The 24,354-nt window shown below is 45.3% G+C and overlaps 1 protein-coding gene across 1 annotated transcript in view; it reads right to left on the bottom strand.

Moving 5' to 3' along the window:
* Positions 1-24,354, bottom strand: part of LOC119653036 (ATP-binding cassette sub-family C member Sur) — a 146,431-nt gene that overhangs the window by 20,038 nt on the left and 102,039 nt on the right. The window contains exons 10-19 of the mRNA XM_038057487.1: positions 20,755-21,016; positions 20,144-20,281; positions 19,785-19,912; positions 19,545-19,644; positions 12,146-12,453; positions 11,955-12,077; positions 11,810-11,901; positions 5,938-6,377; positions 5,529-5,686; positions 5,065-5,260 (exon numbers count right to left, since the gene is read on the bottom strand). Coding sequence (XP_037913415.1) covers positions 5,065-5,260; positions 5,529-5,686; positions 5,938-6,377; positions 11,810-11,901; positions 11,955-12,077; positions 12,146-12,453; positions 19,545-19,644; positions 19,785-19,912; positions 20,144-20,281; positions 20,755-21,016 — 1,945 coding nt within the window. The remainder of the gene's footprint in view (positions 1-5,064; positions 5,261-5,528; positions 5,687-5,937; positions 6,378-11,809; positions 11,902-11,954; positions 12,078-12,145; positions 12,454-19,544; positions 19,645-19,784; positions 19,913-20,143; positions 20,282-20,754; positions 21,017-24,354) is intronic.

Here is a 24,354-nt window from a genome sequence, read left to right as displayed (position 1 = left end):
CAGAATATGACCGAAGGGATGATAATTTCGATAGTCTGAACAGGCTGACCCGAAAGGATAGCAGGGACAAGGCTACTTCCAAGTCAGATCAATGCGACTAAAAGAATTGTGACAGGCGTGCCAGAACGACATGGAGAGGTCCTGGATGACTTTTCATCGGATCCCAGGAACGTATTTAGATTTGTTCACTTACTTCAAATCGAGCTTGGTGGAATACCAGCTCATTGCACATCCCACGGACAGCAGAGTATTATGGTGCGATAACAAAGGAGCCCTGGCGTGGAACTATCTGCACAATTTGCCAGTAACAAAGAAGGACTCCCATTCATCCATCAAACGAATAATGGACGTCACTGCATAATTCATTGCAAATATTAAAAATATCGGCGTCAACACAGCACTGGGACTTGTTGATCATCTACCCAGAAAGTCAAAAATTAGACCAGCAGCCGCGACGATTGTAGAAACATCCTTGGGGCTAATGCAGAATTACCCCTTTAGGCCACGTTTTTGGAGTTCCTGACGAATCGGTTCATGATACTGGAACGTCGAACATTCGTCGGAAGTCGGAGTTTTTGACTGCTACAACAACGAAGGCGGAGCAAACACCTACAATAAAGTTGTATTAGCAACATTCACAAAAAGGGTCTCTGCACGCAGTGAATACCAAATTCGGTTGGATTTTACGCAGTCCGACCTCAGCTCGAATCGATTAAGAAAACCTGTTATCATTAATCGCTATTGAAGACAACCTTTTCGGGAGATCAACAAAGTACCAACCAAGCAGCCAGTAACAAAGGACGACCAGGCAGCTACGGAATGGTATCAGCGGACCACCAGGCGGACAAGTCAGGTAGTTAGACTGTTCGACTTCCGTTTAAACATGTTATGGAACCAGGGAAAACCAATATGTAGAGTTTATCGAGGAGTACATTAAGCTAGGCCACATGGTGGAAATATCAGACCCAGATAAATTTAAGAAGAAGACATTTTATTTACCTGCTCTGGTCGTACCTGCTAGTCCGTCTCAGCGTCCAGAATAGCATCACTCGAGTATTGATAAAATGTAGAATGCATCGATACATACTGGCACCTGATATAGAAAGGTAAGGATGCATCCTCATTATCAAGCCTAACAACCGATTAGGCGTTTTAAGTTAACGAAACTGACATATGGCACGGTCAGCACTTTGTATCAACTGCCAAATACAATGTACTACCCAAAAGCGTGTCGAGGTATTAAAGACAACTTCTATGTAGATAACGTCCTAGCCGGCCAAGATACGGTCAAGGAAGCGCAGCAAGACCTTATCCAAATAATTCAAGAGGGAAACGGGTAGTAAAGCACGATAGTCTGCTGGAATTCATTCCTGGTTCCGCCAGAGAGGTGAACCCATCGTCGAACATCAAGATGCTCGGATTACGGTAGCATCCAGCAAAGGATTGCTTCTTCTTTAAGATCACTTCAGAGGAAGTAAGGTATCGTTCCCACAGGTGACAACTGTTTTCTGAAACAGCAAAGTTGCAACCGTATATCATCACGGAGGAAATTATGATTTAGCAATTGTGATTACACCAAACAAACTGGGATGAACCAATGACACAAGAACTTGAGACGAAGTGGGGAAACCATGCAAAGTTGCCGACCCCTCAAGAAATTACGATTTTGAAGTGGTTGCATTGCACTGATACGGCAGCTATCCAGACTTTCAGACAGCTCTTGACCTTGTCCCTTCACATGGTCCATAAACCCAATGGCGAATGGAGACCTTGTGGCGATTAATGACGTTTTAATGTCCAGACGATTCCAATCATCATTTTGCGGATTCTATCGCAAACTGCCGTATCTTCTAGACTTTGGATTTAATCAGTACATATAACCTAGCCCCTGTTGCTCCCGAAAGGCGCCAAAAACGGCAATATTCGCACCTTTTGGACTCTTCGAGTTGACTTGGATGACTTCTGGACTGTGCAATGCGACGCAGATCTTTCAAAAATTCATCCACTCTCCAATCTCCAGCTTTATTTCGTTTATTTGGTTGATGATCAGGTCACGCATTTTTCTGAGTCAAACCATTTAGAGCACCTCAAGTGCATTTTTCAACACCCCCTTCAGGGCGGTCTAGCACGTAAGGGGAAAAATGCAAATTTTTGCAACGGCAGGTGAGATTCCTCGGCCACCTCATAATCCCTAAAGCCATTCAACCGGACCCTTGCTGCGAGCGATTTCAAGCTTACCACTTCCAAAAATAATTAAGAATCTGAGAAAGTTCTTGGGCATGCTAAACTTCAACCAACGTTTCCTGTTCAAAGCCGCTCACCATCAGTTGATCCATAACTCTTACTCGTCTTGGCCGAAGACCAAAGACTCCCGTTTGATAGCGTATTTCCCAGAGGTTGTCCAGACGTTTGAGACTACCAAGCAACAGCTAGGAGAAGTTACACTTCAGGCACTCCCTCAGCAAGATGCACCCCAAGCCGTATTCGTGGATGCCTCAGACATTGCCTGCCGTAGCTGGTGCTCATCACCAAAGAGTGAATAAAATCTGGCAGCCGTTGAGCTTCTTCTCCAAACAACTGAATCCTGCTCAAAGAGACTACAGCACCTATGATCGTGAGTTTTAGTCGCGTACCTCGCAATTAAATTCTTCTAGTTTTCCTTCGAAGGCAGGCCGCTCACATTGTTCACAGATCATAAGCCACTCACTCTTGCTTCAGACCAAAAACGCGACAAAGCGTCCCCTTGCCAATTTCGGCGCTTGAGCTTTATCAGCCTTCACCATGTATCTGGACTTCACCACACATTCACCATGTATCTGGAAAAAATAACGTGGTTACTGGGGCTTTGCCAGGTGTTGCAGAAGTCAATATCCCCGCCATCATCGATTTTCCAGAAATTGCCAAGGCGCAGAAGGACGACGCAGAGAGCTCCAGGACCAATTCCACATACGCAATTAGGGAGTTTCCTATCTTTGGCTCAAGATCTAGTATGTACTACGAGACCACAGACTCCTTGTCTGTGGTCCAAGGCCACATATTCCGACCAATTTCCGCCATTCACGATCAGGCACACCCAGATATTCGGTCAACGAATCGGCTAGTCACTACGAAGTATTGCTGGCCGTACATGAACAAAGACATAAATTCTTGGGCCAGACAGTCCATCGAAGAGCAGAAGCGCAAGACTACAAAGCATGTGAGCAAAGAGCTAGGAGTGTTCCCTCGGTCTACCAAGCGTTTCCACCCAATCCACCTCGACATTATTGGCCGTTTGCGATACTCGCACGGTTTCAGGTATTGCCTCAGAATCACCGATAGGTTCACGCGGTTGGCTGAGTCGATACCTCTGAATTAAGGCATAATTTTGTGTTGAGGCTCTCTATCGGGAATGGATTTCACGCTTTGGTGTATCGGTAATTACACTCACCAACCACGGAATGCAGTCTGAGTCCTCTCTTTCCTCAAAGTTGGACAAAGTCCTCAGCTTTAAACGGCACCGGCAGTCCAGTGGGATACTCGAAAGGTGGGCCATTACGCTGACCGCTACAATGGTCGCTATAATGGCCTAAGATAACCCTTCTTGGTCACAGATCCTTCCACTCGTTCTACTTGGATTCTGGACAGCCAATCCAGAAGGATTTGCTAGATTCGTGGAGCAGGTATACAGGAAGAGCTTAGGGAATCCCCAGCTATCCTGTTCTCGACATCGACATAATTAGAACAGACGCATCTCGGAAGCCACTGTAGCCACTTTATGAGGACCCCTTCGAAGTCCTCGAGCGAGGCGGACATCATAATAACCTCAAAGCTGGATCAGGGTCAAACGTGTCTCCTCGGCTCGACTAAAGCCCTTTGTGCAGCAAGAAAACGCAACCTAGACGAGAGGCGCAAGATGCGTCCGTTTTGACTTATGGAAATCGAGTTAAGGGAGCCGCGCATCTGGTTCCTCGCTGACACCCCGCTTTGGTTTCAGGTGGGGGTAGAGTGTTGTAGCGCAACGAGTAACGTGCGTGTCGGTCGTGGTGGCCATGGCATAGAAAAACAATTTTTGACAGTGAAAATTGTTTTTCGGTGTCCTTCTGTCACGCGCAAGCTACGTCAACTTCCCAAGATTATTTTGGGCTAATGTTCTTTCTGTGTTGGTATATGACAGCGGTCATACAAAGGGAACCCCACTGTTACTCAGAAGCTCCAAGCCTTAACTAATAGATGTCTATATCATCGGGGTATTCTGTCCTGATACTATTTCAAGCAAATGCACAGGTCTGTTTCCGTGAACAATGTGATCAGAAGGCATAAGTCGCAACGGATGAGTCACTTTAAGGGGAGACGAAAATTCCATTACTGCCTACTCCATGCAAGGGAACCTACCCTCCCAAGATGGCCGACGAGTAGGTAGCCTCGAGATCACTTGGCACAGAGCAGTAGAGAAGGAGTGCAGACATCTCGGAAGTTCTTGAGGGAGTTGGAGCGCGAGTGGTTGACGTGAAAGCCAATCATATATTAGAAGAAGTTTTAGAGAGAGAGTTTATTAATTGGATGCCAAAAAACGTTACAGCATGCAGCTGCTATTGACAGTCCACGAATCAACTCCGGCATGATTTATCGAAGAAAACCGACATTGCAAATGCCATCCTCTGGCATATTCCACTGACAGAGTCATTGGAAATATCAAAACAAAGGGAGGCAAATTTAAAGCTCAATTTGATGGGCATAAAGGGAGCTACTTAACTAAATTTTAGGGTCAACAACTTTATTTCCAAGATAATGGCCTATTAGTAGGCTATTTGAATGAACATACACCCACAATGGACGCCAAATTTTCAAAAAATTTATGTAGGTTATTAGAATTATTATAGAAGGACTCCTTTCGGTTTTCATCACAACAGAAGCTGAAGAAACTATTATATCACACAACCTCTTATCTCCCCTTTAAAATTTTTTTTTAACTACTTACTTTGCATCAATAGTCCAAGCAAAAGGATAATTTCAAGACCACATTTTCCTACAATTCGGTCACACTCAAGCATATCCTAACATGAGTAAAAAGTCCTTCCTACTTACCAATGCGATTCCAAGCCATCTGTTGCTCGTGTTCAGGACAATAAAAGCAGCATTATGGGCTTCCAATTTCTTGAACAGCATCTCAGTGAATCTGGACTCCTGATTGTAGGCTCGAATAGTTGTCACCCCCTCAACAGTCTCCGTGAAATGCGAAAGGACCGGAGAGCTAGTAATACTCTCAATACGTTGCAGCTCCCTGCAGGAATCCATGCATCCAAACATCCACCGATAAATTCAGTCCCAAAGGGCACCCCCCGAAATTGTCAGGAAGCAAGTTTGCGGTCATGTTTAAACGGATAACCGTAGAATGACGTTGTCAAGCAAGTAGTCGTTCGGTATGGCAGTTTTAAGTGAATAGCACCAGGCATATGGGGAAGCATGTACGAATATGTATGAGGAAAGGAAACATTCTACTTCAAGCCCTGAACGAAACTTATGGCAAAGACTTCATTGTGGTTACGTACCTGGATGAGCACCTGTAGAACTTCTGTATGAAGTAGTATGCCGCACAGATGGGTATTGTCAGTATCATGAACCACGGCGTGATGGTGGTGTTTATTAAAACAGCAAACAAGCAGAGCAGCAGGAATTGTAGTAGTCGCTGGATTGTGGCGGCGATTTTCTGGAATGTAACGTAAATTTAACACAACCCCAAGGCACAAACTCAATTAATGAAGAAGCTCTCAAACGCAGATTGCACAGGAGCGGACAAGCACTTGAAGCTTGTTAAATTGACCGGACTTTGGACTCGTTTAAAATTTGAATGAGATTTCAAGATAATCAAACTTTGAACGAACATCAAAACCTGCCCTTCAGTTTCACGGCAATGGGAAAGGGTAAGAGAACTCCGGAATCGGGCCAGGAAACACTCACCTTATCAACAATCGCCATATCATTACTAAAACGGTTCAATATCCTTCCCAACGGTGTGGTTTGGAAAAAATAAAATGATTTCGAGAAAACCGCCTCGAGCATGCGATTGTGTAACCTTCTCCTTGCTTTACATCCTGCAACTTGTCCTGCCGACGTTGATAGCAAGGCGATGACTATGCAGAGATTCGAAATCAAAGCGTAGATTTGGAAATAATACATTGAATTGTTGTTGCCGGCATTTTGATCCTTGTCGGTCCAATAGCGTAGCCAAATATCTGTGTAAACTTTGATGCACTGCCAAATGAGCGTGGAAAGCAAATAAAATAAAGCTATAAGGATACCACAGGATCTGAGATAGTAGAGATAAATTTTCAGAGGAATTTCGCCGTATTTCCGCTCTTCGTCGTAAATGAACTTGGTTGAGTCATCGTCGTCTAAATCTGGAAAGAAAATGCTCAGATATTATGTAAACTAAAAATATCTTTATTGAGAAAGGCACGGATAGATAGATAAATCCGCATGGAAGGAAAGAACCTTGTGTCTAATGAAGTGATAGATAAGAAAGGAGCAGGGAAATTGCACGTTTGCGTGGTTGTTGATGACCGAGTCAATTGGACTATAAGAGCACCTTGCTTGGATGAAAGCAAATCACTAGAAAATTCGCCCCCTCATACACCAATCAAGATTCGATACGCGTATCTAGAAAGCAAAGGTCAAGTGAACAGACAAAGCTCCGTCGGTGAAAAATGAGTAAATTAGGAATGGATGCTTGAACGGATCTAGAAGAATCTCATTCTAAAATGATTCGATTTTTTAGATTACGAAAAAGACGTCAATCTTTACCGCTCAAGAAAAAATCTATTAAAATAAGTCTTAATCTTTAGATGCGCCTTAATAACGTATTTCCTGGAATTATTTTCAATTTCTTAAACCTTTGCCCTTTGCTCTTGCTTGCTAGCAACTTTGCTGATCGAACTTGGCCTAAGATAGATGATTTCATGAAAGATGCTGTGCAGGAGGGCATATGTGCGCATCATGAAATTTTATATTAATTTATTTCACATATTTTCAGGATAAAGAGAGAGAGGAAAATGAAAGGAAAAGGAGATGTGGGCGAAATGAGAAGACGCGGAGGAAAGGAAGAAAAAAACAAGTTGGAAACAGGAAGCTCGTAGCAATTTGGGTGAAGGATGCTTCCATTTGTATATAGCTGGGATATGCGGGTCCCTGGAGCCAATCAAATCGCCACCTTCCTTCTTTAAAATTACGTCTGTTCGCGCCGGCGGTCTGAATCAGAAGAACGGAAGTTTGCACGCGGGCCTCGTGCAAAACCGCCAGCAGCGGCGCTGGCAGTGCAGTGCGCCGGCGATACCACGGCAATGCAGTCGTGGTTCATGTCTCCGATGTGCTGTAACCCCGCGGATTCAGCGAAGCAGACCGTCTGCGCGATCCCACCAATGGAGTTGATTGGGCGACACCGTGTCTCTGAGCATCCGCAGCATGCTAGAGTCACTTAGCCCCCCTCTGATTTACAACACAGGGTCTGCGGGGAGTCGCAGACTTTCCCCATACACTATATCCGCGGAGCTGGCCGTAAACTCCTCTCGGCAAGGACTGTAACCACGACGGATAGTCGAGCCATTAAGACGCCCATAAGTATCCGATGCATACATTCCAGCGATCCATTGGACTGCGGATGGTATGCAGAAGTCCTGTGACATTTGAAACCAAAGAGCTGTCCCGATTCCGAGAAAAGAGTAGACTCAAACTGCATTCCCTGGTCCGTCCCAAAGCGCGGACCCATTCTCGGCAGAGGGCCTCGACACATGATTGTGCCGTAAAATCAACCAGAGGTATTGCATCAGGCCACCGCGTAAACCGGCCGATGATATTGAGGCAATACCTATATCCGTGCGAGTCTCGGCCAATGATGTCGAGGTGGATGGTGTGCAAACGCTTGGTCGACCTAGGGAATACACCTACTTCCTTTTTTACGTGCTTGTTGATTTTGAACTTCTGGCATGCAATGCACTGTTTGGCCCAAACATTTACGTCCTCGTTCATGGGCGGCTAGAAGTATTTTCCAGTGACTAACTGGTTCGTCGTCCTGATACTTGGGTGCGCAAGATTGTGAACTGCGTGGAATACTTCCTTGCGAAAACCGGCCAAAATGAATGACCTAGGTCTCTTATCTGAGGTCTAGCAGAATAAGTAGGAGTTTGAGCCGAAGATGAGAAACTCCTTCAACTTGTATTTGGAGTTTACCTTCAAGCTTTGAAGTTCCGCGTCGTCCTTCTGCGCCACGGTGATTGCCCTATAATCGATCGCGGCGAGGACTCTGACCTACGAGATTCGAGATAAAGCGTCTGCGATGTCGCTGTCTTTTCCAGACTAGTGTTGGATGTTGCAAATAAACTGGCTGATGGAGCTCAGTTGCCGAAGTTGGCAAGGAGATGCTTTGTCGGGCGAAAGTAAGGGGCTTGTGGTCCGTAAACACTGTCAATGGCCTGCCCTCAAGGGAAAAGCGGAAGTATTTAATGCAGAAGTACGCGGCAAGTAGCTCACAATCGTGGGCGCTGTAGTTACTGAGTTGTTTCATTTGATTCACCTCCTGATAAGGAGCAGCGCCTACCGCTGTGTACGAGGCATCGACGAACACGGCATTAACAAGCTGCTGTTTGACCCTTTCAAATGCCTGAATGGCCTCAGTAGACCATGCAACATCGCGGGAGTCTTCGGTTTTGAGCCCAGATAAGTAAGCATTGACGATCGCTTGGTAATAAGTGGCCTTGGGCAGGCAACGACGATACAAATTTAACTTGTCCACGAACCTTAGCTTCACTGTGGTTGGCAAGACAAAGTTTTTTACACTTCAAGCTTGTCTGCGTATGGTTGAATTCCGTCATGGGTAATCATGTGGCCGAGAAATTTCACCTGCTTCTGTAGGAATTTGCATTTTCCAACGTTTAAAACGATCCTGGTCTTAAGGCGACGTTGGAAAGTGCACGCAAGATGGTTCAAAGGCTCAGATTCAGAAGAAGAGACGACCAAAACATCATCCATGAAAACGAAACAGAAGTATAATTTTCGCAGGAGGAACAGGAGGGTGGATAAATCTATGAAATGTCTGCGAAGCGTTACACAAGCCAAAAGTCATCCTAGTGAACTCAAAGAGTCCGAAAGATGTCCAGATAGCCGTTTTCGGTATGTCTTCGGGAGCAAGAGGGATTTGATGATACGGCTTGGTAGATAGAAGGTCGTGAAAACATGGTAGTTTGTCAGTGAATGCGCAAAATCATGGATGAGTGGAATAGGATCGGAAAGTGTCTGGGCACTTAGACGCCTATAATCTCCACAGGACCTCCATTCGCCGTTTGACTTAGGGACCAAATGGAATGGAGATAACCAACAGCTATTGAAATGTCTGCAAATACCCTCTTTCATAAAATCGTCAAACTCTTTCCTTGCAACAGCTAGCTCTGTGGTAATACAGGACACACATTTGAGAAGATCGGGGAGCCGGTAGTGTTGATGTGATGCTGCGCATCGTGCTTAACTAGCTGGGAGAAACTACCTTCAGTAGTGATGTTGCGATATTTTCGGAGGAATGCGCGAATGCAATGGTCGCCAATGTCCTCGAACAATGGAAAGAGTGCCATTTGCGCAGATGGAAATGTTTCCTTACGAATTTAAAGAGGTTGCGCGGTTTATCAAGGCTTTGTAAGGCCACGTGGTACCGCCATTCGGGTAGCCGTCGCTGAGGCAACCAGCGAGCCAAAGTTTTTTTCTTGCTTTGAAAATGGATTCAGTGGTACATTTAGTCGCTTGAGGTCCATATTTATGGTGTTACCAGCAAATCGTCGAGACCGATAAGTTTCCAAGCGTACGACTATCCGAACGCCCATTTCGGGAAGCAGCCTTCGCCGTACCGAACCGAACGTACGTACACTACGTGGGCTTTATCACCCGTGGCGGACAACACCCCCTATGACTCCGAGATCGTGCAGACCAAAATAGCGCGAGTGCTTTCCAGGAGCAACCAGCGGAACTTCAACAGATCTGTGCCGACCTTATCCTCACCCAGACAGAGATAACCCTTGGCAGACACAATTGTCCCTAGGACAGGAGAGTCCTAATGCGCTCCAAAAATCTTTTTGGAGACTAAACAAAGTCAGCCCAATCCCGCAGTAGCCCTCGATTAATTCGAATCCCCGAGTTTTCCTGGTAGACCAGAAGACACTAATGTGACTTATTAATTGTTAATAAGGAGCGGAAGTAAACCAACAGGCGGTAAATTCAAAAAGAGGAGTAGCGGCAGAACGAACAATTTTTCTGGAACCTTGTAGAAAAAAGAAAGCCCAAGAAAGTAAACAAATTTGCGAAAATACTGGTCTGCCTTCAACAAATACGAAAGTCCTGATCACCTAATGCTAAAACAGAGCAGCATCCTGCCGTCCTGTACGGCATAGCCAGAGTGATCCTGCCATCGTGAATTCAGTCCATCGAGCGAGTAGCGCTCCACCTAATTCGACTTTCTGGATTATCTCGGAAACCGCCCTCCGGCCTGTTATGTAAATACCTAAAGGTGGTTCCACGGGGAAGTCGGGGTGGTATTAGTGGGAAGGATCCCACATACTATCGTGTCCAGGCCAGTGTTTTTTGAAGATTGCTACCTCAACGAAAAAGAGACAAAATGGCAAAGAAAAGAAGATTACCGCCTGAATTGATCATCATCCCCAACAGATCTACAGGTCTACTTGGGGTTAAGTCCACCACCCCTAGCTAAGCAATCGTCGAATGCAAACTGCAGATTACCCTACAGGACCTCATCTAACTTGTCCAGTAGGCCCCCGTTCTGTTTCCTAGAGGAGACTATTTCATTTTTAACATCTACAGGCGTAGTCATGATCAAGTTCGTTGTTCAGGTGTCCTCGTATTCGGACTAGATTTCTTCTGGATGCTTAGCGACCTTTTTGCTGTCGATACTTGGAAGGCGCCCTCCCAATCACTCTTTGTAAGGTAATGCACCGTAAAGAGAGGTACACCTTTGGCATTCGCAAACCGATTGGTGGGTCCTCAGGAGGCCAGCTTTCTCCAACTTTAGCAGGAATTCTAGCGATATAAGTTGAACATTCTGGGCCTAACTAAAATAAGATCGTGGGACTCTGGAGAGTACTCCTCTCCCTCTTGTTACACTTATGGCAATGTGGTTTTGTGCTATGAAAAACCAAGCGGTGGAAGACGCGAATTCGGTGGCGGGTTGCCTCTAACAGCTACCGCAAAGTGTGCTCTCTTGACCTGTGAACCGAAAAACTTCTAACTACAAGATTCCGATCCAGGTTAAAGAGCATCACAATTGGGCAATGCTATGCACCAAAGGAGACTTCCGATATAGTGGAGAAAGATGCTTTCAACGAGAAGACGTTTCCTAAAGGTGAAGTTGTGATCGTAATGGATGATCTGAATGCTAAGGTGAGATCTGGTAATACCTTGCTGGGACATGTGATGGGAAAACACGGTCTTCGCGACCTCCTCGTCATTGGTGGTACACTGTTCGAGCACAGAGCCATAAGGTCAGTTAGGTTTCAACTGGCGGACGTCGTACGAGCAAACAGATCAGCAGCAGATTTAAGAAATGCCTCCTGGATGTGCGTAACAAAAGAGGCGCTGACAACGACCTCGAAAGGGATCACCATTTGATGGTCGATTGGGCAAAACAGTAGAGGAGGAGTGCGAGCATCTCGGGAAGTCGTGGGGGATGCTGAAGGGCACTTTAGGTAACCGCGAACGATGGCGCATAGGTGTTGTGCAGGAAGTGGGAAGCGCTCAATTTGAAAAATTGGAATTTTAAAAATATCATTGACCAACTTACCTGCTACTGATTCGTCATCAATTAGACCACTGCTGTTTGAAGAATCGGAGACCAGTCTCGTTACAGGAAGATGAACTTCTTCGGATATGCTCCTAAATAGTTCAATCAACTTAACTTGTATCTTTAAATCCTACGATAAACTTACTGGATTGAGTTTGACACCCTCAACGGCTTGTGACTCCTCATGTCATTATTTGACCGCCTCGAGGACATCCTATTCAAAAACTGTCTAAATCCAGATTTCGTTTTTAGCTCACTATCTGGTATCCTTCAAAATGCAAAAAAAAACGTGTTGACATTCAAGTAGATCCACGATTCCAAATCAATCAAACTTACTTAATCCTTGTATCGTACAACGATGTCGGCGAGGAAACTATCCTTGACACGGATCGTCGGTCCCCTTGCAAGGGTTGCGTTTGAAGTGAATTCACTCTAAGGACACTTTTTCGGCCGCCACTAGCTCCCGCTGCCAATTCTAACGAATGACATTTTCGATTTCGTTTACTTCCTCGTCGCAGGATTATTAAATCATCGTTTTGACACTCATCAATTGGCAATGGGATTTCATATGTTAAATGACGAGAACCGTAGATACTTTGTCGTCGTTTCGATGATATCGAGGTAGTGCGGAGGAGGGATGGCGTCTTGAATTGAGAAGAAAATTTGAGAAATGGCGATAATAAATTGAATTTGAAAAGTACGAAAGGAATTGATTTGTTGAACGGTAAAGTTCAAGTGAAATCTGGAGTTTATTTGATGAGATGCTATTTATGTGATTTAGGACGGATTGACGAGAATAGAATAATTCGATTGGTAATGAATTGTGAGATGGGAACGGGTGGGTATAGACAGTAAAAGTTAAGTTGTAGGCTTGACGCTTTAATGCATGAGTATATCAAAATGGTTGGAATTGGAAAATCAAAGATTGCCTTTGAAGATATTTTCGAACTTAGGACGGATTTCACTCATGTCGTGTTTGCGATTATATATAAATGGACCGATTACCATCTGTCGCCACTTTCGGTCACGCTGCTCCCAGGGCAGAGGTGCGGCAGCGTCTGATGAGTTCCCTCTGCCCTAGACGAAACCGTCAGTCAAGATTTTGTCGTTCACTTCCTTCAAAGTCTTGGCGTTGTCCAACGACAAATGGTGTCCCTGCTCTATTATATGTCTGGCAACCGTGGACCTTATGTGCAGATTATTATTATTTTTAGCGGATTCGGCCTCTTTTATGTGTTCTAACACCCTGGTGTGGACTAGCCGTTTTGTTTGCCCTACGTAAATCTTGTCGCAGGCTGGGCAGGAGATCTTAAAAATCCCGCTTTTTCAGTACACTCTACTACTTTTGTCCTTGAATAATTGTAACCGGGTCCTAAATAGGTATCGTCTGCTGGTCGAGGTGACCCGGAATCCACGTTTATGTAGCCGCCTTTTGATGTTCTGCGTCCAACCCGAGTAGTTTAATGTTGGCCATTGCCTAGGTTCTGTGTTCACTTCCTGGAGGAGTGTTGAAAGTTGCTGTCTTGAGGCCTGGAGTAGTTTCTTTTTGATCCGATTTCGATGAGGTTCTTGTTGTATCCGTTTTTCTTGGCTTTTTCCAGGATGTAATTCATTTCATTATTTCTTCTCATCTCAATGGGCGGTGTTGAGACCATCCTGTGAATCATAAAGTTGTATGCCGCCATCTTATGGTGGAAATCGTGGTTTGAGGTGTATTTTCGTTGTATCTGGGCCGTTTCCTGTAGATGTTGAATTCAAAATCCCCTCTCCCTCGGATTATTTGTAAGTCTTGCAACGGTATCTCCTCATCCTTTTCGACCTCCATGGTGAACTCGGTGTTTCTGTGTGCCCGGTTGAGTTTCTCTAAGATTGTTCCTTCTTCCCTTTTGATGAATGCTAATACATCGTCTACGCATCTGATCCAGAATCTCGGGAGTGCCCAGCCTCCTCGGGTTCAGTCTTCAGGTCCTCCATAAATACCTCGTATAGCAGCGGTGATGGAGGGTTGCCTATTGCTGCCCCGGGGGTTCTTTTATAAAACGTATTCCTGAATGTGAAATAAGATTCATTTATGCACATGAAGGCCAGTTTCTTATACAGTTTAGCTTTCTTCCTCCACTCGGATGAATTTTCGTGTGTCGTGATCCATTCTTCAAACAAGTAAAGGGCTTCCTTCATCGGTACAGCGCTTTTACGTCGTAGGATACTAGTATTTCATCACTTTGTATTATCCGGCCCCTTCCCTGCCGTTTTCCAATGCCCGTTTTCCGATTTTAAGGCCTAGCCGTTTGATTTCTTCCAAGAGCTACTTTGCAATATTTTGGGTCGGTGAATTCGTTGCTGCTATTATCTGACCCGGTTGGCTTCTTTATGTATTTTAGGGAAGCATTTGATTCCGGCCTCGATGTCAATTACAATGTCCTCTTTGGGAAAAGTGGCATCTCCTATGGCGAAGTTCAAGAATGTATTGAGAAGTGAAAGCTATTCCTGGGTAAAGTGTTCGTTGGATCTGTTGATCACATAGTTGGGTCTGAATTCTTCCTTCGGTTTCCCTATTGCACCCTAGCCCGCTTGTGTTGTGGTGAACGCCTTTAATTCCTGCCTTTCCCGGCATGCTCCTCTTTCTGGTCTTTTCGCAAGTGTAGGCCCTATTGATTTTTTCCCATATATCGGTCATGTCGCCCTTTTTTTCATGGGCGTTCTTGCTGATTTTCAAGTGTGCGAAGTAAGCATGGAGTATGTTATATTCTAGCCTCGTATAAAGTGACTTAATGCCTTGTGCTATGGTCATCCTTTCCATCTTCTTTCTTTGGAGTTTGGCGTTGGGCGGGATACAACTTAGTGATTCACAGGATGGTCATAACATCGTTTAATGAGGAGACTACTGAACTAGGTTGTGATCAATCATTGCTGACCCCGATGTGATTCAGGGCAATCATTGGTTAACGTAAGCCGATATTTGGAAGGCTACAACACTTGTAGTATTCGCCAAATTTCCACAATGGAAAATCTGACAGCTGTAAAATCGGACTTGGGGTGCAAGTTCGAACAGTTGCTGATGTTACTTTAAGGAGGATCCAGAGCCAGCAAGACGAGGAAGTACTTTGACAAGAGGTTGGGATTGATGGAAGTATACTGGTCTGAACCCACTTAATTGATAAGTCCACTCGAAGAAACTGCACCTGAACATCCTTACTACGCAAACTGCTAGACGTCCAGAAGGTTTACCAGAAGCTGATTCTCGTATTGAAGGACGGAAAGGGCAAATTGGAAGGAACGACTTCTGATGCTGACACCATGGCGACATCATCAAGTTTAAAACTACAGCCGGGCCGAAGGGCTTTGAACGTCACGCAGAATTTGAACTCACGGGTGGTTATGGAGAAGTATCTCAATCAAGGGAGGGGTTTCAGAAGATGATTAGAAAGCAGAAAGGGCTAATGAGGACCCTGACGCGCTTTATTCAGGACATTGAGAAGAAAGCTAGCGAACATTCCAATGAATACTACGAACTGAAAATCAACCTGCTTCAAAAATACATCGGCGAACTGGCAGAGAATGACCAGACAATATTGAAACTTGCCAACTTGCAGAACCGCAGCGGAGACATAGAAGGGAAGCCACTGCAATTAACGCCACGCAAAACCTTAAAAACAATATCAGGGCCGAGGTTTCTACATGTCGGCGAAAGCTTGTGGCCAACCAACCCAAAGTTCGAAACGAATTTAGAAACTAAGCAAGCAAATGTGGCCCTCTCAGTTCCAAATGAAGGAGGTATACTTTTCACAATCGACCACCGGAATTCATTTTAACACATACGACAGATCCCCGCTTATGTTCTTCGATTCACGAACAACACTCGAACCAGTGAAGAGTTCAAACGCCCATCGTTCCCAACTGTTGAAGAAATGGAATCAGCCACGACCCTACTTATAAAGAAAGCTCAGCGTCGGAACTTTTTGCGAGAATTAGACTCGCTTGAAAACAATACCATAGTGGATAAGCAAAGCCATTTAACCTCTTGAATCCAAATCACCGGATTTACGTTGTGAAGCAAGTCAGCATCGTAAACATTATATGTGAAGCTACGATTTCCACTCAAGTGCTAGCGGATGCAGTATCAAGGATCATTCCTTCTCGAAATCACTCCGACCTCCTGGAATTCACTGATACCTTAAACATCGTCCGCGAATCAACTGCCCACCAGGATAATCTCGAAGACGACATTAAAGGACTTCAGTCTAGTATCTGCAAGCTGCGAGCTTCCGAAGGAGGACTCCCGACAAGTACGTCCCATCTCGTCCATCGTTTCACCATCGAATTATGGGTTTGTCAATAGTGACGTCGTTAGCGACCTTTAACGAGTCGCTTACGATACGGAGTGTGACGTTCCCGCGGTGCCCGAAAAAGTAGTTCTGACCCCCTAGCTGGCAGTATACCTACGTCCTAGGTAGTAGCCTCGTGAAAGCTCCTCGGTGAATAGCAAACCACGAATAACCGATGCACGTCGGGACACACTGGGAGTCTCCGGAGCCGATGGGGAGATGTGAGCCTAGCTCTGTAAAGGTGGTAGTTGTAGCGTGTATCATCACCCAGCCCCTTCGAGGTATTGATCGGATAGTGCATATTGAATCGGTGTTAATAGACCGCGTTACCCCGAGCGAGCGCTGATTCTTCCGTGAATTCCGGGATCAGCTAAGCGTAGGTCAGACCTCAGGGAACTGGGATAGGGGATGTATCCCTGAAGCTAGCCTTATAAAATTGCGCGATTGACCATCTGCTAGTCCTAAGCAGATAGATTCGGGCACAAATCGAGAGCAATTGCAGTCGACCGTCCTAACTAGAGCCGAAGAAGAAAGGCTTATCAGGAAATGCGCAGCAATGGTGGACCGTATGCGGTCGGCAACGTTTCTCCGAAGGAACGTCAGCAACAGCGTTAAAAACGGGCTGAATTAACTGGAGAAACTATTAGACTGCATCTCCTTCTATAGGCGATCGTGGAGAACAGCGGAGGATGATTGAAGAGCAGAAACAGCCGCACTCCCCGCTGAGAATGCTGCTTGCGCCAAACGAAAGGCAGATAGCCCACTGTAAAGCAAACTGAGGAAACAGTGAAAAGAGGATGACATGCCTGAAGGAGACTTCAAAATAGTTTCCAGGGCCCAAAAAAAGAACGCGAAAGACAAGGAGGCTGCAAACCGAAAGACAGGAGCAGAAAAGACGAGAGAACGAAGAAGGACTAGACCGTCGGCTCTACTCATTAAGGACGGATGGCAAGACATTTGCGGAAGTCCTTAGTGAAATCCGTTACAGGAGAAAACCCGAAGACATGGAAGCAGAGGTATTTTCCATACAGAAAAAGGGGACAGCATGCCGGAGATGCGGTCAAGTAGGTCACCAAGCAAAAATCTATCATGAAATTTGCGTTCTCTGCAAGGATCGTGGCGCGTCTGGTGAAAGCGTCGCACACACTGCGGGGGACGGTGTCCAATCTTCAGGGCGGAATTGGAAAGGGCTAGGGTCCGAATGGAATGATCCACAATTTACAGATTAACATGCACCAGGGTGCAACCGCTCACCAGTTGCTAGCACATTTCGCAGCGTAAGTAAATGGTAATCTAGGGGTAATTAGTGAGAAATACCAAAACAGGGACCCGACTTCATGGCATCTCGACTTGTCGGGAACCGCTGCCATCTGAGTTCTTACCCAAGCCGAGAGATCCAATGTTTAGTGACAACGTTTTTAGCGTTTACCTGATACCGAATGGCACAATACCGGACTTTCGGCGCCAGCTTTACGCTCTGGAGCACACCGTTTTGAGCACGGAGGGACGAATTCTGGTAAGCGGTGATTTTAATGCCAGGGGCATGCCTCAGTCAGACTCCACAGGAAAGCGGATTCTGAAAATGGCGGTGAGAACTGGACTCGTAGTTTTAAACACCGGATCCACGCTAACGTTTCAGCGCCCAGGCTATGAAGCAAGCATCCCTGATATCAGTTTTGCGTCGGAATCTCTGGCATCATCGGTGGACATTGTTCCCCAGACATCCTGTATGGGTTGATGTCAATAGCGCAGAAAACGTCGAGGATTGAACCCTTTTCACAATGACAGAACTCGAAGAAGCAGTTCTCAGTATGAAAAACAAGAAGGCACCAGATCCTGATGGCATCCCGACGGAAGTTTATAACCTGGTGTTCGACCAACGGCCAGATTTGCTGCTTGAGGCGTTCAACGCTTGCTTGAAGCATGGTATTTTTCCTTCTCGCTGGAAAGTGGCCATACTCGCGATTCATCGAGCCGAGGCACACAACCCCCGATCTCGACGGATATTGCTCCTCATAATGCATGATGTCAGAAGGCCTGCAACTCATAAAATGGAGAGATATGCCACGCACATTAGAAAACGCATTCCACGTACCAAGCTATATCTTGCGGATATTGAGGGATTATCTGAAAGACCGCTCCCTGCTCTATGAGACGCTAGAGGGCCAGAGGACGTTAGAAATCACGTCGGAAGTAGCACAAGGATCCATCCTAGGGCCGGACTACTGCAACACTTCCTACGATAATCTGCTGAGACTCGATATGCCCGAAGAGTCGCGCCTAGTCGGTTATGCAGACGAGGTGTCCGCGCTTGTTACCGGACGCACTGTTGAACAGGCGCAAATCAGAGTTGGCATATTGATGCGACGGGTAAGCGGATGGATGACTGCTCACGGTTTCAGCCTTGCGTTGGAAAAAAACCGGAGTAGTTATCTTGACCAGAAGGAGAATCCCGACCCTGCGTCCCATATCGATCCGCGAGTTGACTATAGAGTCATAACCGGCAGTTAAATCACTGGTTTAATGATCAACTCGAAGATGAGCTTCTTCGAGCAAATCAAAGCAGCAGCGGACAGGGCTGCAGCAGGAGTGGCGGCTTTGAGTCGGCTAATGGCGAATGTTGGGGGGCCTTGTACCTACTAGGAGACGTCTCCTTATGGGAGCGACGGTTCTGCTCTATGTGCGGAGGTATGGGCTGATGCCCTTGACAAGGAGGTACATCGTAAGCGCCCTTCCTCAGGTGCGGAGACGGGGAGCTTTGCGAGTGGTGTCTGCTTATCACACTTTCGTGTTGCGCATTATTTTCGGGCTCTTCTTATGGCGAAGAATATTGAACTCGACCGGCGGAGGTACCGGATGGTAAGAGGTTCCCTGAACTGGCAACTTCCTTCCTCCCCTCCCTTCCCGTTGGTGAAAGGGATACCCTGACTTGAAGGCTCCCAAAGTCTGGCTAATTCTCTGATGACAGGCAGGTGTTCAGTTGGTATTCGGACAGCGTACTGTTACGGGAGTCCAACACTGTGCATAAACGCATTCACCTAACCTACTACAAAAAAAATAGCCGTGGTCTGTTTAGTATTCCTTATATGGAAATTCTACAAAGCCAGAGCCATTCTGCAGAACCAAGCCTGCGTTTTTTTTCTTCTGGTGAGGCTGCCAAAGGGACTGAATTAAAAACAACTTAGGTGTATATCCTGGTACTGTACCAGTAGTATCTAAAGGCTTCATATCCTAGTACTGAACTAGGTTGTTTAGGCGGTAAATAAAAGCCTTTATCGGGATACAAAAATAGATGGACTGCATCAAAATAAGAAGTTACCAGACTTCATGCCTTTTAAAGTATTAAAGTGATTTCAATGAACTATGGAATTTTCTGTAAAATCTTAAAAATGAAAGAACACTCCACTTACCGATGACATATTTTCCGCTTCGTTGCTTTGCAATCTCTGCAAACCCAATTTCGAAATATTCTTGAACAGTCTCCATCGTTCCCTAGCCGTTCTTCCGCTACTATGCTTATCAGAATTCCATATAAAACGAAAAAAAAAAACCCTTTAGAAACCAACTTGTCTCCTACCTCTTTTCAACTTTCTTTCACTTTCACCAACAACAACAAAACTCCACACCTACCCTAGTGCATGGCAAGTTACCTGATTTGTTCCACGGCACTACCTTTCGACATTATTGCATTCCATTCCGTCATAACTTTCGGATGCTTCCGCTCTATCTCACTGAACGTACCTGCCGCCTCCACAGTCGAGTCCTTCATGGCTATAATCTGCAGTTAATCGATAATATCAAATTAACATAATAATTTTCATGAAATCCCAGCAAAATTGTTGCTACTACTCGTTATTAAGTGCAGTGGTTATCACTGTTTTCAGAGCTGAGATTCCTACTTAACGTAGGCGCTGGACCAGGGGATGGTACCTCATTGCATTCCCTAAACTTGTAAACTGCCGCAAAGTACCCTCTTTCAGATAATTGTTTTATGAATATGAATACTTACATAGTCTGCACCGTAGACTGACTGCAACCGTTGAGTCGCCATGATAGCCGTCCTGCCCGCTCTTGGAAGCATCTTTTTAATGCTATTGTCGTAAACGTGCTTTGCAACTTCATTATCTAAAGATGAAAGTGGATCGTCCTGATGGGAAGCACAAAAAAGGTGAAATTATGATAAAAGATTTAAGTGGAAAAGATAAAAGATCCAAGTGGAAAAGGCGGCGGAAAGAATATTCCGGTATTTAGGGGTCGAAAAAGCTTATTGTCTTGGGTCTACACTGAAAATGTTTTAATTTTGTTAGCAAGGACTTTTGAGTGGAAGTGCTTTAACTCCTTAATTTTCGATAATTTAGTCATAATCTCAAACTAATAATTGATTAATTGGGACACTAATGATTCTCCCCCTGTCAACATATGGAAATATTCCTGTCCAAATACAAGCAAACCAAATAATCATATCCAGCCAAAATAGTCATTAATTTCGCCACAAACCAAATTAACATAATAAGTGTCACTTCAGTACACCTGCTGTCCATGGATGCGATACCAAGTCACGGACTCAACCTTAACTACTCCTAAATGGATGGTTGCATATTTGTCAAAGCCTGCATTTACCATAATTATAACATTAGCCGATGAGTACAGAGCCCGGGCGATGACCACTCGCTGTTTCTGTCCACCAGATAAGTTTATCCCACGCTCATCTATCACAGTCATATCACCTGCCGGCATCAGCTCCAGATCCGGTTTCAGAGCACACGCATCCAGGACTTTATCGTAGCGTTTCGGTCGGTAGGATTCTCCAAAAAGGATATTTTCACGTATGGTGGAATTCAAGAGCCAGGGAATCTGCGGAACGTAGGCAATTGTGGCATATCTGAAAGATGAAAAATATGAGCAAGTTACACGAGGCTAAATATATCTAATTATAAACACCGAAACTCATAGCCAAAAGATGTCAACTCAGCAAGGACAACATCATTGGATATTGGATATCTTTTCTTGTGGACAAGCAAATCAATCGATTCCAATCTAAGATATGCGTTATATGAGAGCCGAATATAATACAAATTGGGGTCATTGTTTGATGACTCCTTTTACATAACAAAGATGATACCATGCGCACCTTAACATCGAACTGACGTCCCCTTCCCAATCCATTCGCTAAACGAAATATTGAACCTTCCAATTTAATTCTGATTTAGATATTCCAAATACATTGAGAGCAACTCTGAAATGAATGTTTCGCAATTGCCTGAACCAATCTGCTAGGCAAAGACGCATCCGGTAGCAAGTCGACATAGGCACATGTACTATATGTTCCCGCAAAGAGCGAACACAGCCATCGAAATAATCGGTGTAGCTAGCTTAGAGACTATACCGCATATCGAAGATGAATTGCTCCAGGTATGAAAAAAAAATATAAGGGAAGAAAGCACCGGGACCTGATGGTATTCCCAATAAAGCAGTGAAAGCTACCCACCCAAGCGAAACAAGACATATTGATACAGCAACGCAAAAACGCCTGGAGCAAGGGATGTGTGTGATCACATTGCCCAATAAGCCTTCAAGGTACGCTGGGGAAGACACTGGAGGGAATAATTGCCAACAGATTGTGCGAGACAGCTGAATTTAAAAGGGCTCTTTCCAATCTGCAGTTTGGATTCAGGAAAGGTCGCTCCACCGTCGATGCAATAAAGGTGGTGGTAGCGGTGTCTAAATTTAACTATTGCTATAGCAAGCGAAGGTGAGAGATGGCGATGGGGGTCAAAAGATTACTGCGCAGTGGTCACGTTGGACCTGAAGAATGCACTTAACTCAGTAAACTGGTCGACCATTAAAAAATCCTTCATCCGAATGAACACTCCACGCTTGCTGAGAAACATATTTTACAGACAAGGCGCTTAAATACGAAAGCGACAAAGGCAGAAATTACTACCGTGTCTCAACGGGAATTTCTCAGGAATCAGTACTAGGTTGTGGAACATTGGGTATGATGGAGTCTTCCACCTGCATTTACCAGAAGGGGTAAAGATAGTAGGTTTCGCCGACCATATTGCTTTGGTTGAAGTTGCAAAGCACATCCATGAGATTGAGGCAACAGCCAATGACGCGATCTGGAAGATCAAGAGTTGACTGGAAACTGTCAAAAACCCTACCGACCATACGAAGCAAGGAGACGATTAAATACTTAGGTGCAATGCTCGACAATAGCTCCATTCAAAGTGCAGGCAGAGTAGGTCGAAAAAAAAGGTAGCACTCCCGCAAATGCTGCCAAATATTAGTGGATCCAAATAAGTCAGTAGAGTGTTATTATCTCGAGTCATTAGGCCAGTCCTGCTCTATGTCGCTCCGCTAAGAACTGCAGCATTAAAGACTAACGAAATCAGGAGAAGCCTATAACGCTCGTACAGATTATTTGCCCTGAGAATAATTTGTGGCTTTCGAATGATATCAAATGACGCAGTATTAGTTATAGCCATAGCCGGCCTGTTACCGGCAGACATCTTGGCTGAAGAGATGCCATGAATCTACATCAGGAAAACAACAACCCAACAATTGATCAATAGCGCGGAAAGGGCATCACCAATGGCCAGATGGCAGACCCGATGGGATAGCTCAATGGAAATCCGGCGGGCGGATAAGCTGATTCCGATCATCCGTTACCAGCTAACGCAGTTTCTATCTGGTCAGTTACCATCCGCTTCGAGCTGATTCCAGTTAACCCATTGGGGAGTGCCGTCCCCACGTACTCGAGGAGGGCGATCAGACTCGAGTCTGCAAGGGACTCATTTGAAGTGGCTCTTGCCACGAAGCCTCACCGGAAATTATCTGGTACCATGGGAACCGGGATGGCCCTCTGAGAGCATATGCTCCAGGAGAATTCCTGGGAAATGTGTTCTCGACCCGGTTATTTGCGGTTGGCCTCCTAGTGGAGTAGAGTTTCATGGTGGTTGTGGTTATGCCTACATCGCGGGCAGAGATCCTCGGAGCTCAAGGGTGGAGTTGCGCTGTACAACTCGGGTGCCATACACCTTAGTTGCGGCAGAGGTGTTAGATAAACCTTGCATCCACTGGTATGAATGCTGAGCCTGCACTCAGTATAAATCAGTACCGCTGTGCCAGTCATGGTGGGGCTCTGATTGTGGTCCCAAAATCAATGCGTATCCGAAGAGGACCGTAGCATGATGCCTACACGCCAGGTACTCACGTTAATCCCCCAGGACTTTGATGGTCAGTTACTTCAAATATCTATAAAGACAAGTTCGGTCGTGAAGACTCGCCAGGATGGCCACTCTGCCCAGGCGAGAAAGAAGACGCATAGAATACTATTACAGTCGCTTTGCCGCGTGGAGGGCCAACAATCCGAGCGGACATCTTCTGATGGAGCGCATGTTTCAGTCGGAAGACAAATGACAGGAATTAGTACACAGGTAACTAATGTGCAAAAAGGACTCCGTATAGTGGAAAGGCGAAGGCGAGCAACAGCCATACGGGCACGACAGCACCATGAAGTTATATCTAAAGAGAATGTCGCGGGGTGAACGGTAGAAGGTTGCACGGGTGTAGTTTATTATGTAGGCGCGGATTTACGTCCACGGCTCGTACAAATCAGCGGTTTCTGCTAATGTCTAGGGAAAATTCCACACCCTGGCAATTTGTAAGGAACATAAAGAAAAGGGTAATGCTAACTGAATAATTATTAAATAGGGTTGAGTGTTTCTGGTAATTTAAAAGCCTTCTAAAGAACTCCATGAGATTTGATTGAGATTTCTATCTAAGCCAACTGAATAAAAATATGGCTCATCAGGAAATAGACCATGGTACCATGAGTGAACTTCAACCAGGGGCAGTCATGGAAAGTCTTGAGATCATGGAAGCAAAGCAACAGGAGGACTACCTACATCCAGTCGGCGCCCCCGAACGAGCTGTTGTAGAAGATGAAAATTAACGATCCAACGAGGACTGACGAACCCCCTAGGCAAGAATATTATGCTGAGAGTAGCACAGATAAATTGGCAGCACTCGAAATGCGTCCCAATTAATTGGCTGGTCTTCCTCCTAGAGGAAGACATCGATGTCATACCAACACAGGAGCCCGGAATCGGAGAAGAGCGTACCATCAAAGGGTTCCAAAGCAAATACTACAATTTATTCTACAGACCAACAATTAGATCCATAGGGTGGATCCTTCTCAGATCACAATTGGATACT

Source organism: Hermetia illucens, chromosome 3, assembly GCF_905115235.1.
Source record: "Hermetia illucens chromosome 3, iHerIll2.2.curated.20191125, whole genome shotgun sequence".
In the NCBI taxonomy this organism is placed as follows: Eukaryota; Metazoa; Arthropoda; class Insecta; order Diptera; family Stratiomyidae; genus Hermetia; species Hermetia illucens.
Note: the sequence above shows the minus strand (reverse complement) of the source record. Positions and strands in the feature narration are given on the sequence as shown.